Source organism: Callospermophilus lateralis, chromosome 1, assembly GCF_048772815.1.
Source record: "Callospermophilus lateralis isolate mCalLat2 chromosome 1, mCalLat2.hap1, whole genome shotgun sequence".
NCBI classification, from domain to species: Eukaryota; Metazoa; Chordata; class Mammalia; order Rodentia; family Sciuridae; genus Callospermophilus; species Callospermophilus lateralis.
In genome coordinates this window covers 141,010,711-141,030,163 of record NC_135305.1, presented here as the reverse complement: position 1 = coordinate 141,030,163, position 19,453 = coordinate 141,010,711, and the positions used below count along the sequence as shown (strand labels likewise).

Genomic DNA, 19,453 nt, shown 5'->3' with positions numbered 1-19,453 from the left:
CTCACCCACAGGCATCTCTCTACATCTTAACCCTCCTGGGTTTCTGATCCCTGGCCACCTCATTAACCAAGGATGAGCACCCACAGGTGCTTATTTTGGCCTCCCAGGCCATGGTCTGACCCCAGCCCTAAGATTAAACCTGTGGGATTTTACAGTAATATCTGCGCCTTATGTAGATATCATTAGACATTTTGGGTAAGGAGACTAGGTTTTTAGATCTAGGCACAGTTCGAAGTTGGGGTAAAGATACAGAGTGTGTGGGCTGGGGGGTGTGGGGTTTGGTTGCGAATAGGGGTATGTCCGGTTGTTGGAATCTTTTAGAGTCTTGGTCGCTGTTGGAATGATCCGGTTTTCTGCTTCATTGATTTTTCTTTTTCTGCTGATAGAGTTACATGTGCTTCATTTGTCAGAGTCCTCTTGAAACAAGTGAGGCTATTTTTGGCTCATCAAGCTGCCTTTTTGTGCTCAGCACTCTGTCCTGTTTGTTTTAGGTACTTCCATTTGCTGATCTTGTTTGTAGTTGGGCTTGGCTGTGGTACGTGTCTGGGACCTGCCGAGGCCTGGTTCAGCTGCATTCCCTAAGTCCTTAGTGGAAGAGCAAGAAGCTGTAGGATTCCGAAGCCTGCCTTGCAGGCCCATCAGCTTCTTCCTGGTCTGGAGGATTGCCCTGTGGTTACCTTGTCTGGCCAGCTATTGGCCAGAAGAACCAGCTTACACTGGCCCCAGATTGTTTTATGCAGGAAAATGTTAATTTTTTTTTTTTAATATTTATTTATTTATTTTTTAGTTTTCGGTGGACACAACATCTTTGTTTGTATGTGGTGCTGAGGATCGAACCCCGGCCGCACGCATGCCAGGCGAGCGCGCTACCACTTGAGCCACATCCCTAGCCCCAGGAAAATGTTATTGATAAAGAAAATAAAAGGTTTTTGTGGAGACCTGCAATCTGAAATGATACCCACTTGCTGGTGGGGAATTCTAACTTTTTAGAAAATTAGGCCTTTCCTATAGCTTCCATAGACATGGTCAGGTTGCCCACCACATAATTGACCCCAGGGCCAGTCAAAGCAGGTAAAGATAGGAACTAGAAGGAAATGAGGCCCAGCATTGGAGAAACATGGGGTACAAGAAATAGTTTTAGAACTTTCTGGATCCTTCGCTGAATTCTGAATGTCTTTAAGGTTCCACATTCTCTCTCTCTCTTTTCTGTGTGTACCCTACTGGAGATTGAACCCAGGGGCACTCTACCATTGAGCTGCATTCCCAGATCTTTTTTGATTTTTATTTTGATACAATGCCTTGCCGAGTTGTCTAGACTAGCCTCAAACTTGAGATCCTCCTATTTTGGCTTCCCAAGTCACTGGGATTACAGGTGTGTGCCACCATGCCAGCTAGACTTAATATTTCCCAGAGAACATTTAGGTTCACAACAAATTTGGACATAGGTACTCATTGCCCCCACACCTGCTTCCTCCATTATCAGCATTCTCCATTAGAGGGGTACATTTTTGACAGTCCACAAATGGATGTTTTGACAAGTAATTATCACCTATAGTCCACAGTTTACATTAGGATTCCCTTTTGGTGTTGTACATCTTAGGGTTTGGATCCTTTAAGGCTTTAAAATTCCTGGTTGTTTTAGCTCCAAGAGACTATAAACTCTGCCCTACAATCTCCTTTGACATGTGGCCATGTGTGGCTGGTGGGGAAAGAGATCCTGCACTGGCTCAGCCATCTGTCTCCATCTGGACTGTTTACTGATGTTCTTTAGATGACTGTGGGTCCTGCTGGCCTGAAAAGGAACAGTGAGGAAAAAAATACAGTGTGGGAGGGGGGGGAAGTCGTCCTAATGCTCAGCAGTGGTAGACATGGTGGCCCAGCTCTATAACTTCAGAATCCCCTCATATGAGTGGGCGTTCTTTTTTTCTGAATTGAGGGCTGCTGCTGATTAAGGGAAGGAGCTGAAACTATCACATGCTGCTTTGTGCTGGGCACAGTGACATAATGCTTCATGCAGGGTCCCTCATGAACTCTTCATCACATGGTGGGGCTGTCCATTTAAAGGTAAGGATGCAGTCAGAAAGTGGCAAAGCTGGGATCGTGGGGCTCTGTGTGAATGCAAAGCCCAATTTCTTCATGGTTGTCCTGTGGTGGTCTGCTGTTGTCCCACATTTCTATCTGAAAAGCACAACTGGGTTGGTCCAGGGGTCCCTCCAGCTCTGAGCACCCAGGGCCTGCCTATGTGAGTTATAACTGATGGCTAGGAGTATGCCTTGTCTAAGGCTTCCCATGGTGCTGTGAGGGACACAGAGGAAAGTGAGTGGTCCTTGCCATCTGGGAGCTTAGAGGGACATGCATACATGTGTTTGGAAGAGAGGGAGATTGGGGGAGCTTCCAGTTTCCTTGGCTCATTAGCAGAAGTCTAACAGCCAGCCAAAGGGTTAGGGAGGAGAGCTATTTGCCAGAGGGGAAGTGATAGCAAAGGAGCAAAGGCTGGAGAGCACCCATGTCCCATACACACACACACACATACACACACACACACACACGCGCGCGCGCGCGCGCGGGCACATGCATATTTGGTAACAGGGATTGAACCCAGGGACACTTAACCTCTAAGCCACATCCCCAGCCCTTTTAAAAAATTTTATTTAGAACAAGGTCTTGCTAAGTTTCTGAGACTGGCTTGGAACTCGTGATCTTCCTGCCTCAGCCTCCTCAGCCACTGCGATTAGAGATGCCACTACACCTGGCAATATGTGTGTGTGTGTTTTAATGATAAAATAGTCATAATAAAACTTACTGTTTTAGCGGGGTTTGTTTTGTAAAATACAAAGATTTACCTCTTTAACCCATTTTAAGCATTTTTAAGCATACAGTTCTGTGGCATTGAGTACATTCACTTTGTTGTGCAATCATCACCACCATCCATCAACAGAACTTTTTCATCCTTCCCAAACTGAAACTCAACACCCATTAAACTGCAGTTCCCTATTTCCCTGCCCCCAGCATCTGGCATCCACCATTCTGTTTTCTGTGTCTATGAATTTGATGGCTCTAGACACCTCACATTAGTGGAATCATACTGTATTTGTCTTTTGTGACTGGCTTATTTCACTGAATGTAATGCCTTCAGGGTTTATCCATGTTGTAGTGTTTTGTTTTGTTTTGTGGTATTAGGAATTGAATGAACGTCCTCATGCATGCTAGGTAGGAGATCTACTAATCCCCAGCCTTTTTAAAATTTTGAGCAGGGTCTTGCTAAGTTTCTCTGGCTGGCCTTGAGCTTGAGATCCTCCTGCTCAGCCTCCCACACCTGGTGACTGTAAGCTTTTTGAAGGCAGGAATCACTAGTGTGTTTTCAAGTTCTCCTGTCTCGGAACTTTCCACATAACACATACTGGAGAGTCTTTCCTCGTTTTCACAACTTGTTTTGGAGGTCAGAATTGGAAAGCAAACATCCTATTGACCGTACCTGTATTTCCTGTTTCATCAGTATATTTAAACTTTCTTTCCAGAGGACTTGTGGCAAGCCATTTCCTGAGGCAGAGACCAGATAACCCAAAGTGCTTCCCTTTTTGTTTCCATGAGAATATCTTTTCTTTTGACAACTGGGAATTGAACCTGGGACCTCACATACACTAGGCTAGCCCAGTACCATTGAATTACGTCTCTATCCATTTTTTTACTGATTTATTTTTGAGACAGAGTCTTGCTAAATTACCCAGGCTGGCCTAAAATTTGTGATACTTCTGCCTCAGCCTCCAGGGTACTTGGGATTACAGTCATGCACCACCATACCCTGCTTTTAATTTTGTGAGTGTGTGTCTGGTGCTGAAGATTGAATCCAGGGCCTCACACATGATAGGCAAGCACTCCGCCACTGAGCTACATGCCTACCCTAGTCCTTTCCTCTTTTAGGTCTAAGAAATTTGTGAACCTATGTCCCTTTCAGCCCTTTTCTATGTGTGACCCTCAGATTTTTTTTCGGGGTGGGGGGGTGGTTGCTGGGGCTGGAACCCAGGGATTTGCATGTGCTAAACATGTGCTGTTCCACTGAGCTATATCCCTGGCCCAACCTTACATCTTGTGTTTCTCCATGGCCACTCATGAGTTGCTATCCTGTGTTTTCACCTTTTTTTTTTTTAATATTTATTTTAGAAGTAGTTGGACACAATATCTTTATTTTGTTTATTTATTTTTATGTTGTGCTGAGGATCTAACCCAGGGCCTCGCACATGCTAGACGAGCGCTCTACCGCTGAGCCACAATTCCAGCTCCGTGTTTTCACCTTTTTATTGAGCAACTTAATTTGCCCTTTGGATTCCAGCAATATGTTGGCACCAGAATGGTCACTGCCTTGTTTTTCCCTTGATGATTGACTGGATAGGCAACTGGTTTTGAGTAACTGTGTAGCTGTAAAAGGTCAGGCTTCTCGTTGGCTCCGTCATGGCCTCTTTAGACCAGAGCCAGTGACTACCTCTGGATTGAGTGTAGTATCCTCCCTATGAAAGGGTAGGGTGGGTTGATCCAACAGGATGGAAACAGTCTAGATCAAATTTTATAAGAGTTCTCTGGCTCCGGAAGGCTGCCATGTTTTGGGAACAGAATGAAGTATTCTGGAACATTTGACTAAAAAAGGAGCTGGAAGTGCTGTAGATTTAAGTGGGTTTAGGGAATGTACCTGCCCCATGACTCCTTTTTGCCTAATTTGTTGCTTCTGGCTTCCTTGGTTAGGAGTCCTGTGGCTTGGAAGGCCTGTCCCCATTAAGACACAGTTGAGTGGGCAGTATGCTCAGGTCCTCTTGAGACAGGCTGTGGCTGCAGCTAGCCCATGTGGTTTGAGAGGGATCGACCTTCAGAAGGAAGGAATGGGCCTTTTGGAATTATTCTCAGGTCGTTAAACAGTAGGTCTCAGTTTTGGCTGAGGTGCTGCTTTTTGGATCAAGGCTGCGGGGTGGGGCGGGGGGGTCTTAAATTAACTATGAGCCTCATGGGAGTTCTTTACCCAGTATGGAGTACAATTGCTTGGCTTCAAAGAGGGATTTTTTTTCTTTGAAAAAATGTAGTTGTTTTAACTGAACTATGTTATTTATGTAGCACATTATAGCTATTTTTATTTTTTATTTTTTATTTGTTTTTTTTTAAAGAGAGAGTGAGAGAATTTTAATATTTATTTTTTAGTTATCAGCGGATACAACTTCTTTGTTTTGTATGTGGTGCTAAGGATCGAACCTGGGCCGCACGCATGCCAGGCGAGCGCGCTACCGCTTGAGCCACATCCCCAGCTCCTATAGCTATTTTTAGTGTGGTGAAATACACATAACATAAAACGTACCATTTTAATAATTTTTTAAAATTTTTTTAGTTGTAGTTGGACACAGTACCTTTATTTTATTTGTTTATTTTTATGTGGTGCTGAGGATCAAACCCAGTGCCTTACACGAGCTAGGCGAGCGCTCTTCTGCTGAGCTACAACCCCAGCCCCCCATTTTAATCTTTTTTAAGGGTGCAGTTCAGTTGCATTAAGTATGTCACATGGTTCAACCATCACCTTTGTGGTGTTTTTTTTTTTTTTTTGGTTGCTAGGGATTCAACCCAGGGCCCAACACATACTAAGCACTCACTATACCACTGAATCTACATCAATCTACCCTTGAATCTATCTCTAGAACCTTTTTATCTTCCCAGACTGAAACTCTGTATCCTTTAAATTATAACTCCCCATTTCTTCAACTCCCAACCCCTGGCAGCCACCATTCTACTTTGACTCCCATGAATTTGCCTACCCTAGGTATCTTATATAAATGGAACCTTGTATTTGTCCTTTGTATTGGGAATATTCCACTCAAGTACAGTTTCAAAGTTCCCTGGAGCAGCCCTGTCATCCTTACTGGCCATCTCTCATCCTTAACGGGTGTGTTGTCTTCAGGAAAACACCTGTGAGTATTGGTGATGTTTCCTTGGCTTTCATACATCTTGATGTGGTCCAGTATAATGGTCTACCAGGGCTGACCCACAACAAAATACCATAGACTCAGTGAACTAGACAACAGAAATTTATTTTCTCATATTTCTAGAGGCTAAGTATCCAAGATCAAGGTGTTGAAAGCATTGGTTCCCTCCAAGGCCTCTCTCCTTGGCTTGCCGACGTCACCTTCTTGCTACCTCTTTGCATGGCCTTTCTTCCCTGGCATTTTTGTCTGAACTTCCCCTTCTCATAGAACATTGGCTAGATTTGAATTAGGGCCCACCCCAGTGAAAGGCCTTACCTCCAAATGTAGTCCCAGTGTGAGGAACTGGGAGGAACAGGGCACAGGGAGTGAGGAACAGGGAGTTAGAATTTTGACATGAACTTTGCAGGGACTCAGTTTAGCTGTCATACTGAGTGAGTCTTTTATTGGACAGCAGAGGAAAGGGCTGCCATGGTGGGGGAGGGAGGTGGTTGCTAAGGCTAGCCTCCTGAAGCCATGTCGTAGGAAGAAATTGAGTAAAAGCTCAGTGTACTGGTAGGCTACCTGGAGGGCAGAGACAACACTGAGTCAGGCATTAGAGCTACAAGTTAAATCTTCAAGGGCAGTCACATCTCTTTCCCCATCAGTTAAGATTTGGATCAGGTCATTGTTAGGTCCTTTCTGTTGATATTTAATTTTTTTTCCTTTAACTTTAAAAATTATTGGACTGGGGTTGTGGCTCAGGGGTAGAGCACTTGCCTCGCACGTGTGAGGCACTGGGTTCAATCCTCAGTACCACATATAAATGGACACAATATCTTTATTTATTTTTATCTAAAAAATATTTTTAAAAAAATAAAATTATTATTATTTTTACAGCGCTTGGGATCAAACTCAGAGTCTTGCACACACTAGGCAAGTGCTCTACCTCTGACTTAATATTCCTAGCCTTAAAGTTATTAACACAATTTTTCCCATATCTTTCTTCTTTAGCCTTATTTTTTTAATCCACCACAAGACCCTTTTTTTAAAATTTAATTTTATTTTTTTAGTTGTTGATAGAACTTTACTTTTATTTATTTATATGTGGGGCTGAGAATCTAACCCAGTGTCACACATGCCAGGCAAGTGCTCTACCCCTGAGCTACAATCCCAGCCCCCTAGCCTTATTCATAAGTACCTTTCTTATCAAGCCACCCACCTGTTTCTATTCAATTACTAAAAGTATTTATTGAGCATCTACTTTGTGCCTAGTGGTATTTTCAGGGAAATTCTCCCTTGCTTTTCTTTATGGATTTGGGCAAAGATTTATTTCCACAGCCTTATCCTTTAAAAATCAACCAACAAAAACAAAACCTTTCTAATGTTAAAGTGTCTTCCCCTAACTGTGTATCTTTCTTTAACTGTATGCATGCAGCTATTTCCTGTTACTCCTGTGTCTGTCTGGCTTCCTTTTTAGGACAGTGAGATCCTTAAGACAAGGACAGAGCATGTTCTACTGTGTCCTATAGGATATGCCACACTCTGGGCATTTTGTCAATATTTGGTGTCTGGTAATGATTTTTGAGCCCATGTCAATCTGTGTGTATCTCAGGCATCGTAAGTGTTTGCAGGTTTAAGATGAAATGAGACTCCATCTCTAAGGTTTTTATTTGCTCAGACCCTTCCCTGTTCTTGGCAAACCCCACTTATTCCTACCTAGTAAGTGGCAGTGGATTTTCTGGGGTCTAATGATACTAGTGCTCAGCAATGAAACTTGTTGGTTTTGGAGATTATCTGGCTGGTTATATTTTTGTCTTTGCTTATGGTTGGTCCTCTCCTTCTCAACCTTAGAGAGCATCCCAAATCCTCAGACTGGGGCTTGATAATTACCTGTCTTGGATTCTGGCTCTTGTTACTGCAACCTTGTAAAATGACTGTGGACCCAGAGGGTGTTTGGTGTGCAAGGGAAGAACAACTGGCAAGTTCATAAATGTGTCTGCCTGTGCTGGGGCTGAAAAGATTGGGACACCCCATTTGTGTAATAAATATAGCCTTCGTAGAGGCTATTTCATGAATCCTCAAAACATCTTTGTGAAGTGACTAGAGCAAGATTTTTATCATAATTATATGCCATCCATTGATTGTGTCGAAGGATGACTGAAACAAACACTTAGGCATAAAATAACTTGCCCAAGGTCAAGCAGTTGGTGGAAGAGGTGACCTGTGACATCAGACACAGGTGGAGGGGACCTTGATCAGTTGTTTGGCAAACGCATATTGGGCACCAACTCTTGTCAGGAGTAGACAGTACTGAGTACCACACTATAGACCCTTACTGCAGGTCCTTTTCAATCTGGTGGGAAGGCAGCCACATAAACCTAGTGCCATGATGTGAACCTTCTGGTGTTAGCCTTCAGGTAAGTCCTTGAAGGCATTAGCTATATTATTTTCTATATCTTATTTTGCAAATCTCCCAAATTTTTCTGACTCCCCCTCCCCAGTACTGGGGTTTGAAATAGGGTGTGCTTTACCAGTAAGCTATACTCCCAACCCTTTCAAAAAACTTTCTTAAAAAAATTTTGAAACATAGTCTTATTAAGTTGCCCAGGCTGCCCTTGAACTTGTGATCTTCCTGCCTCAGCCTCCCAAGTTGCTAGTGTTGCAGGGATATGCTATCAGGCCTGATGAAGTTTCCTGTCTTCCTCCTGGGGGACTTTATTCCACCAATAAGTTATATGGCAAGGAACCCAAGAGAGATCTATTGAAGGGACACTGCCTGTCCATCTTCCTTTCCCATCTGATAGTCAAGGACTTTGAATGTTTACCTTGCTGCTGACCAAGGTCTGGGGAGAGCAGGTTCTGGCAGGTGTGTAGTGACAAGCCTGCCTGGGAGGATGGAGCAGAGTGGCACAGAGAAGCCTGGCTGTGTATGCAGAGAGTCAGGTGCATGGCCTGGGGAGCCTGGTGGGTGTCTAGGAAGCATGAGGAAGAAGTCATCTACAGACTGACCAGGAGCGTTAGCCAGGTGGATAGTGGAAAAAGAGGAGGCGACTCCATGCACCAGCCACAGAGGAAGCCAGCCAGGCAAAGCCAAGAACAGAGCAGCCCACGGGGATCCTTGACTTAAGTGCTGCTGTTGGCTGGAAAAGAGCTTTTGAAGATTTGCTTCACTTGAAAGGCTTGATGGGCTTCCTTTTTGAAGTGCCACTGGGGCCAGTTAGTAGGAAAAGATTTTCTGCATGTAACAAAGCGTTAGTGAACATTCCTGAATTGGCCTAAATGCAACATATGTTGACATAATTTGGGCATAAAATGTAGACTTTTTAAAATATTTTTTTAAATTGTCAATGGACCTTTATTTTATTTATTGATAAGTGGTGCTGAGAATCGAACCCAGTGCCTCACACATGCTAGGCAAGTGCTCTGCCACTGAGCCACAACCCCAACCCTAAAATTAGACTTTAAGGACAGAAGATCTGGACTTGCCCAGGAGCCCTGGGATTTGTCCCTTTGTGCCCTTGTTCAAAGGATTTCATTCTCCATTGGCCTCTGTCAACTGGAGAGGATGGCTCCTCCTTCCTTGAGGGGCTTTGTGGGAGCACTGGGCATCAGGCATTCTGGCATCCTGTCTGGTCCCATGTATCTAATGTCAGTTGATTTTTTTTGTCCCATTTTTTTTTTTTTAAAGAAAGAGTGAGAGAGAGGAGAGAGAGGGAGAGAGAATTTTAATATTTATTTTTTAGTATTTGGCGGACACAACATCTTTGTCTGTATGTGGTGCTGAGGATCGAACCCGGGCCGCATGCATTCCAGGCGAGCGCGCTACCGCTTGAGCCACAACCCTAGCCCCATTTTGTCCCATTTTTTGTTGCTGTAATAATACCTGAAACTGAGCCATTTCTAAAGAAAAGAGGTTAATTTGTTCACAGTTCTGGAGGCTAAAAGGCTAAGATAAGGCACCCCCCTTTACTTTACCCCCTCAGGCTACTGTGTGCAAGGCAGAAAAGCAGAATGATGAGCAGGTACATGCACAGATGCACAGGGATAACCTTGCTTTATAACTGTCCACGCTATAGAGAGCTAATCCAGTTCCAAGACAGTGGGAATTGCCATGGGATGGTATTAATTCATTAGTCTATTTAGTGGTCCTCTGCCCACATGACCCAGAAACCTCTCAATAGAATCTACTTCTCAACATTGCTTCCTTGAGGAATTAAGCATTAAAATGAGTTTTGGTGGGGACAAACCAGTTTCAAACCATAGCAGCTGCTTAGCAAGAAATCTCAAAGGGGGAATGCATAATTCAGTAGGGACAGCCCATTTCATTCACTTTGCTGAGCCAGTGACCCAGCAGAGGTCCTCCGTGACTTTCATTATCCTCTGTTCTTTCCCAGTCCTCATAGGTCCAGTGAAGTTCTTCCATTTAGAAGTGTGCCTAACCAGGCACAGTGACATACATCTGTGACCCCAGCTACTCAGAAGACGGAGGCAGGAGGATTGCAAGTTTGAGGCCAGCATGGGCAATTTAGTGAGACCTTGTCTTAAAATAAAAGGGCCTGGGGTGTAGCTCAGTAGTAGAACACTTGCCTACCTGTCTAGCATACATAAGTCTCTTAGTTTAATCCCTAATACTGAGGGGAGGGTGAGATGTTCAATGGACTGAATGCTTATATCCCCCAAATTTGTATGTTAAAATTCTAATCCCTGGGGTAGTGGTAGGATCTGGGGCATTATGCAGGTGATTAGGTCAGGAGGGTGAAGCCCTCATGAATGGGATTAGTGCCCTCATAAAAAAGATCCCAGAGAGCTCCTTTGTCCATTATGCCATATGTGAACACAGTGGGAAGGTGCCATCTGTGAACCAGCAAGTGGGCTCTCAGCAGACGGGGAATCTTCTGGTACCTTGATCTTGGATTTCCAGCCTCTAGACCTGTGAGAAATTGATTTTGATTATTTTTAAGCTACACAGTCTATGGTCTTTTATTACAACATCCTGAATGGACTAAGACAAAGTACAACATGTAGCCCCACCTACATCATTGGATGTTAAGTCTCAGGCACATCAACCTAGGGTCCTTGGTGCCCCTCACTGATACCAGCTGAGCTCTGCTCAGGGCTAGCCACCTAGGACAGGTTAGCTTTTGCCCTTCTAGGATGGGGTAGAATAGAGGGTCCTTCTTATGGTGTTCCTGGACTAACTGGTGTTGTAGGTTTTTAGGGTCCTAGAAGCTAGGATCTGGAAGAAGATTGTTTGTTTTTCCTCATAGTTGCCCCCACCAAGTGGGGTACTGGGATAAAACCCAGGGCCTCTACCACTGAGATACACCTCCATTCCTTTTTATTTAGAGAAAGGATCTCACCAAGTTACCTAGGCTGGCTTTGAATTTGCATTCCTTCTGAGTAGCTGGGATTATAGACATATATCATTGTGTCTGGCTCTTCTCATTCTTAATGACTATGAGGTCTTAAAGGAAGAAGTGAAAATCATAAAAACCATAGACTTCCATATTTTAGTAAGCAACAAAGGAGAAAGAGGAAAAGTTGTTACTAAATGCTTTGGAATATCCAGGCTCAGTCTGCAGATGGCCAAGGGATTTGTAAACCAGAGATGAGGTTCCCCAGAGTTACTGGTGTACCAATGGTGCTCAAGTCCAGTGAAAGCCCTGGCAGCTCCCATGGGATTGTGGCATGCATTACCTCACCCCTTGGTGGTGAACTGCAGAACTCAGGGAAGAGCTGTGTGATGTTCTGCAGAGCCTTGAGAGCGCTTGGGATAATAGAGTTTCCATGATGATTATAGTTACCTTTTGGTTCCTGGTCTCTAGTGACCGTTAAAATCCACTATCCTCCAGCCATGCCTGACCTCCGTCTCTAGGGGAACTGGGTCAACTGAACTTTCAGCAAACCCTGAGACTTTGTCTCTTTTTTTCCCTCCCTACTCTCTAAGAAGCCTTCTGCTTGGAATCCTAGAAGGTGCTTAGAATGAGGATGGGCAACAGGGTATGAGGATATGATTTGGTCTCCCTAGCTTCTCCCCATTCCCCGTGTCCTCTACACAGATATGTTCCTGAGAATGCTGGTGGGTTTTTTTTAAAAAACACCCTTTATTGAGATATAATTTACGCTATGTAGTTCACTCATTGAAAGTGTACAGTGCTTTTTGTAAAGTCACAGGCAACCAATACCACTGTCTAATTTTAGGACATTTTTATTACCTGAAAAGGAAACTCTGCTGGTTGTGGTGGCGCATGCCTATGATCCCAGTGGCTCAGGAGGCTGAGGGAGGAGGATTGTGAGTTCAAAGCCAGCCTCAGCAACTTAGTGAGGTGCTAAGCAACTCAGTCAGACTCTGTCTCTAAAAAAATTTTAAAAAGGACTGGGCATGTGGCTCATTGGTTTAATGCCCCTGTGTTCAATCCCTGGTATCACCACAAAAAAAAAAAAAAAAAGGAAACCTTGCACCCTTGAGTTATGACCCTGATCAGATTCTCTCAGAATTATAGAAATTACCCATATTTCTCAAGGTGGTAAAGGGAGAGATATCAAAACACTGACTGGTGTGATTCTACATCATGTGCAACCAGAAGAGTGAGAAATTATATTCTGTTTAAATGTGATGTGTTAAAATGCATTCTACTATCATGTATAACTAATTAGAACAATTTTTTTTTAAATGAAAAAAAGGAAGAAGGAGAAATTCAGTGTGACACCATCTAATAGTGTACTTGGGAGTTCAAAATGCTGATGAAAAGAGACACCAAAACCAGCAAGCAACTATGACCGATGGCCACAAACTGGTCATAGTCATCACTGTCAGAAACAGACTATCCAAACATCCAAAAAGAATAAGAATGGACATCTGTGTCAGGCAGCCCACATAGAAGATAACTCTACTGTGAATTTGAATGTCTATATCTATCTTCGAGATAGTGGTGGAGGTAAGACAGATGTCAGCTAAATACAGGTTAGAGAGGAAGAAGTACGTATGTGGGGGTGTGGAAGTGGGAGTCAGAGCTATCAGCCAGGATGATCAGGTTCCCAAGGACTGTGACCAGGTACATGGACAGGAACAATCCAAAGAAAATGGGCTGCATTTTTGAATCCTCTGAGAAGCCCAGGAGGAGGAATTCTGGGATTAGTGTTACATTTGTGGTTCCACATAGCTGAAACACTTTTTGGAAAAGAAAAGAGTTGGAATAAATGAAACAAGCAGACAGGCACCCAGCACTGTGCCTAGAGTTTGGATCTGAGGAGTAGGGAGCATTCTAATTGAGGCCATACTCACCGTAGCAAACCTCTTCCCTTAGAACTTTTTCCTCATTGGTTTCTTTGCTATTTACTGCTTGCTCGCTCGCTCTCTCTCTCTCTCTCAGCTAATTTTTAATTTGTTGCGTTATAATTAGACATAATAGTGGGATTCATTGTTACACATACATAACATAACCTGATTAGTTTCTGTTTACCCATTTCTATGTATACTCACTTTGAAGACACTGAGCTGAAATATGTTAGCAAGTAGATTTAGAGTTCATAAACTCACAAGCACAGTAAAAAACAAAAACACTGGCATAAAATCACTGGATAAGAATATGTGTACTCTCAATGCACCTAAGTTCTTCTTTATTCCCAGACTCTGGCCACTACTGATCTCCTTTATCTCCTTTCTGTCTCTATAAAGTTGCCTGTAAATGGATGTTTTTTATGAACTGGATCTAAGGTGGCATTTTGTGTCTGACTTCTTTTACTTAAATAGTGTATTCTAGGTTTGTTCACATTGTGGCATGTGTCAGGACTACATGCTACAAGTAATCCTTGGTGTTTCCTGGGGACCCCAGTGGTCTGTCCTTCAGGAACCTGCTAGTTCAGAGCACTGCCTTTCCATCTGGAGTCCGGAGGGCTGTGATCTCCCTTCCCTCCCCTCCCCTTCCCTTCCCTCTCTCTTTGGGGGCAGCCCTGGAACTCGGGCCTTGTATATACTAGGCAAGCACTTTTCCATTGAGCTATACCCCAGCCCTACCCCATTTTTTGTTGTAGTAAATTATGTGTAACTAACATTTGTCATTCTACCCATTTAAAAAAAATTACTTAGTTGCATATGGACACAATACTTTTATCTTGTTTATTTTTATGTGGTGCTGAGGATCGAACTCAGTGTCTCACACATGTGATGCAATGCTTTACCACTGAAGTACAGCTCCAGCCCCCATTCTGCCTATTTTTAAGAGTATAGTTCTGTGGCATCAAATATTATATTAGTTCAAGCTGCTGTAATAGAATATGTCAGGCTGGGTGGCTTACCAACAGATGTTCATTTCTTATAGTTCTGGAGGTTGGAGGCCCCAGATCAGGTGCCAGCATGGTTGGGTTCTTGGTAAAGATCCCCTTCCTGGTTTATAAATGGCCATCTTCTCATTGTGTCCTCATGTGGCAGAGGTTGAAATTATCTCTCTTATGCCTCTTATGAGGGCATGATCCCATCCTTAACCACCTTCCAAAGACTCCACTTCCTAACACCATCACTTCAGGGGTTAGGATTTCAGTATACATTTGGGAGGACACAGACATTCAGTCCATAACAAATACGTTCACATTGTTATGCAGCCACCATCACCATCCATCTCCAGAACCTTTTTATCTTCCCAAACTGAATCTTTATCCCCATTAAGCAACAACTTACTATTGCACCTTTCCCCAACAGAATGACAACCACCATTCTACCCCTGGTTTTTATGAATTCAGTGACTTACAGTGCAGTCATACAGTTTTCTTTTTGTGCCACATTGATTACACTGAGCTTAATGAACTCAAAAGTTTTTTACTCTGTTCTTCTCTGCCCAGGGTAGAAGCTGGGCAGCAAGGTTTGAAGAAGCTGAGTTCACTGGGGCCTCTGTTTGAGGGAGAAGGGCAGAGAACACTTTGTGTCTCATACTGTATTTTGCAGAATGTTTTCCCTCAGACGGGTCCCTGTGGAGGAACACCAGGGACCCACATATCTGAGTGTTCCAAGGTTTTAGGTAAACAACTTATTTTAGTCAAATTCTCATCACTATATATCAAAATATTTGACTCATGCTACTTATGAAGTAAAAAGAGATTTGTTTTCTTCAGCTCACAATTCTAGAGGTTAAGTACAAGATCAGGCATCCCCATTGGTTTGTACCTCTGTTGATGGTGGCGCATCATGGTAGGACTTCATGTCAGAGTGAGCTCTCACATCTTAAATGAGGAGGCAGAGAGACAAAGAGACATCAGGGTCCCACCATCCCTTTCATGGGCATGCTCCCAATAACCTAAGGACTTCCCATTAGCCCACCTCTTTAAGGTCCATAGTACCTTCCAATACCACTCTCTGGGGACCATACCTTTAACATATGCATCACTGTGGTGGGGGGAACTACCCATATTCAGACCATCACAGGGCTCAAGATTATCCCTGGCCTCATTTGGACCTATTCTGTAGTCGAATGGATAGGATTATCTCTGTCCCATGATCCTTCCATATATCATTGAGTGGTGCCATGCACAGCACTGGCATCAGCCTGGGTGATGCATAGGGTAAGCTGGCAATGTCCATATCTATCTCCCTGTCCACTCAGAAGTATAGAGGTTGCATGCTGGGTTCAGAGCCATTGTTGGGTGTTTGGATGTCCCCATACCCTGATTCTAAATCACTGTAGTTGCTCAGTGTCACAGGTTCATTCTGTGTGTGCATGTGTAAAACCACTGTTTGTTTTTGCCCAAATCTTAAACCTTAACAGTGGAAAACTAATCTATGAATATCAACTTCTGAAAGCTTTCCACTTTTTCCCTTGGAATATGGGTAAAAAATGTCAGTGTTTTGTTTGGGAGGCATGATGCTAACTTTACAAGTGTTCTTAATCAGTGTCATCTTTAAACCTCCAGGGAGTGGAAAGATGGTACAGGGAGCCCACCTGCTTGTCAGATACATCCTGCAGTCACCAGAAGCACTTCTTTTTTATTTTCATTATTTTACAAAAAGTTGTGGTAAAATGCACATAACAGTAATGTTAAGTATTCAGTGTTTTTTAAGAGGCAGAGTTGATGGGGAAAACATTGATCTGTTCTTTAGGAGTTTATTCCCTCCTGGTATCCTGGGAGTTAGGAAGATGGTTCAGACTCAGCCCTTAACTAGGATTCATGGAGCCTGTGGGCCAACAGGGAGCAGGGACAAGCAGATGCCTTAGAAGACCATAAATGGGGGGCAATATTTTGAGACTTGCAGAGGGGTCACTGCTGTGGAGTGTGCAGGAAGGGAAACTTCATGTCTGTCTCATGTGTTAGGGGAAGAGTGTTCCCTCAGAGAGTGTTCCCGCAGAGAAACCAAGGAAGGTAAGAGCTGGGAGGCTGGAAAGTATTCAGTATGATCAGAAAATGGCATACTTACTCTGGTTAGAGAATTGGTGTAAAATGCAGCTCATGGGGGAGGTGAGAGTGGATAGGATAGTTGGGGTCATACTGTGTGGGATTCAGAAGCCAGGCTAAGGACATTGTGTTTTCTTTGGGGGCATTAAGAAGCCATTGAAGACTATTGAACTGGAAAGGGGATGCTTTTGGAGCTTTGCCAAAGTAAGGTGAGTTTTGTATGAGATGGTCCACTGAGAGTTCATTACAAGGAGTTGTCTTTAGGGAAGGCCGGGGTCTGGAGATATGGAGAGGACAAGAGGAGCCAGTTGTGAGGAGGGGTGACATATGGGAAAGGGGATGAGATGATTTGAGCCTAAAGATGGTGAGATTTGTGCTGTAAGGCCTCAAGGGATTTGGGAGAAGAGAACCAAGCAAAGAATGAAAAGGAAGGAAGAAAGAAGGAACATTGTGGAGATGCACACCTGGAGGCCTTGTATATTTGGGATTGTAAGAGGTGGAAAGCATGGTGGGAGAGTGAGAGAATTCATGTTGCAGAAAGGCTAAAAAGTAACTGCTAGGAGCTCATGGTAGAAAGGGCAAAGGTCAGGCTGCAAATTGGTGAAGAAGAAGCCAGAAGACTATAGGAAGACTGCTATGTCCAGAATTCTGGTAGTGGGCAGAAAAATGGAGTGTTTGCATGATCTGGGATTTAGGATCAAGACCTAAGGTCTCCCTAAGTGTCCCCGTGAGCCTGCTCTGTTCTAGGGGTAGGGGGCATAATGTAGGGCCAATGACCCTCTCTATATGCTGAGGATGAGACCAAGACCCTGGGGGTGGGTGGTCCAAGTTGGGACATCAAGACAGATGATTAAAGTGTGTGTGTGTCCTATGGGGAGGTCTATAGCCCTTGCAGAGAAGTAAATGGGTTACTATCTGAGAGCAGTCACCCGCGGCATGGCTTTGGTATGCACGGAGCTATGCTCTGGGCCATTGATGCAGCCCACTCTAGGGCTTAGGTGAGTGAGGGTTGAGATGATTAAAGGGGATAAAGGTGGCAGTAAAGCTAGAGAGCAGTTCAGGAATGTAGGGTATGGCCCCAGGGAGGTCTGCTATGTGTGACTGGCATGGTGGCAGGTTACTGCAGGCAAGGGGGTTGAAAGAGTGACTGACAGTCCTTAGTTGTTGGCTGAGGGTGACTGGAAAGGAACATGGTGCCAGGCACTGAGCTGGTAGGGTGTCAGGTATGTAGCCTGGTCTTAGGGTGTGAGAAATGGGCTAAGAGTCTGGGGTCTGGGACTCCCAGATACCAAGTGGGCTTATGGGGCATCTCTTATTGAATGGCAAATTGTCATGGAACAATCTGAGGGACCCATACTTGTCCCTGAAGCAGCTGGTAAAGCGCTGTTAGAATTTATCCCTAACAAATATGGGTTGTGATGATTAACATAAGTCTGATTTCCTCTCCTGTGGCATTTCTTTAGTGGCCAGATGGTGTGAGTCACTGCAGCAGACTCTTCTCTGTGGAAGAAGGCTCCAGAAAGTGGTGTGCAAGGCTCCAGAAAGAGATGGGTGATGCTCTAGAAAAAGGTGTCTGAGGAAGTGTGGGAGACTGGGTCCTGATGTTGTCTTCCCGCTTTCCTGGCTCTTGTGAGCCCTGTGGTTGCTTTATCCTGCTGAGCCTGCAGTCTCAGTCCAGAGACTCTGGCAAGGAAGTCTAGGAAAGTTAATGGGCTGAGACTTGGCCTGTGCAGAGTATGGGAGGGACACCTGGTTCTGATGACTCAGGAAGCATGAGGGGCGGGGTTTGGGGGGAAGTATTTCTGGAAGCACTGGGTCAGGCAGCCAGGCTCCAGAAAGTCAGCATGAGGCCTGCTCCCTAATCCCCTGTTATGACTGGCAGTTGGGATGCAACAGGTAGGAAGCAGTCACTAGAACTAGAGTGTCTTACCCATTTTCCCCCTGGGAGTGCAGAAGACAGAACCGAGAGGAGGACAGAAAAGAAACATGCCTATGTTTCTTGATTTCTCTCTCCTCTCTCCCTGCCCACAGAACCCTGAACTGCCTCAGAATGTGAATTCACTGGAGCCATTCCTAATGGAGGGGGTTGCTTTGTATTTACTACATTAAAAGACGAGGCATGACTATAAACAGGACCTTGGACATCAGAGGCTGAAGCAGGGCTTCCTTGTGGGGAACTTCCTCAGAGCTGCAGGCATCATGGTGGCTGCTCAGACACCCACACTGTCCCCGTGCTCTGGCTCTAGGTTCACAGACCAGAACAGCTGGTTTTCTGTCTGGTGGGTGGAATAAGACTGGTGTTCTGTCCTTGGTCCTCGCTTTCTAGAGATATTTTGATTTAAAGTGCCAGTGGACAGAAGGACAGGCTGACTGACTGATTTATTTATTTATTTATTCATTAATTTATTCATTGCTGGGTATTGAAACCAGGACCTTGCACATTCTAGACAAGCACTCTTACCATTGAGCTTACCCAGTCCTTTAATGGGGCTTTTTATTGGGCAGGCTGGGGTGTGGTTCATTTGGAAATTCATTTGTTTTTCATTTGACTGGGACCCCTTATGGGTCGATAGGATAGCACATGGCATTTCAGAGCCTAAGTCTTACTTGGTGCTGACTGAAGTGTTCAAGCTCTGGGAGGCCATAATCTCCCAATGCTTTGTGCCACTGAGCCCAAAGAAAAGAGTAGTTATGGGGGATGTAGGTGTTTAGCCTAGCAGAGACCAAGGGCAGTAGGTCCCCACACCAGCTGCCTGTGTAACAAAAAGATATACTTACACACATACATACAATGTGGTTACCCTTGGAGAATCTGATACATGAGATTTTTATGCATGTTTGTTTTAATGCAGTTCCTGGGAACACCATAACTTTATTCTCTACTCAGGGTTTCTCAAGGCTACGATGAGGGTGTTGGCTGAGACTGCATTCCTATTTGCACTCAGGGTCCTCTTCCAGGCTTACTAAGATTGTCAGCAGAATTCACTTCCTGGCAGATATAGGACTGAGGTCCTCATTTTCTTCTTTTGTTTGGTGCTGGGAGTTGAATTCAGTGCCTCATACATGCTAGGCAAGCACTCTGCCACTGAGCTACATCACCAGCACTTTGTATTTTTTATTATTTATTTATTTTG

At 44.2% G+C, this 19,453-nt stretch overlaps 1 protein-coding gene across 2 annotated transcripts in view; it reads left to right on the top strand.

Annotated features, from left to right (window-relative positions):
- The window catches only part of Bcr (BCR activator of RhoGEF and GTPase), a 139,013-nt gene that overhangs the window by 2,063 nt on the left and 117,497 nt on the right, over window positions 1-19,453 (top strand). Inside the window, exon 1 of one of the 2 annotated variants that reach the window (XM_076868179.1) lies at window positions 18,167-18,215. The exons of the other annotated variant lie outside the window; for it this stretch is intronic. Within the exon in view, the coding sequence (XP_076724294.1) occupies window positions 18,191-18,215 (25 nt within the window). The 5' untranslated portion in view covers window positions 18,167-18,190. Of the gene's footprint in view, window positions 1-18,166; window positions 18,216-19,453 lie in introns of those variants that run through there. 2 annotated transcript variants of the gene reach the window in all.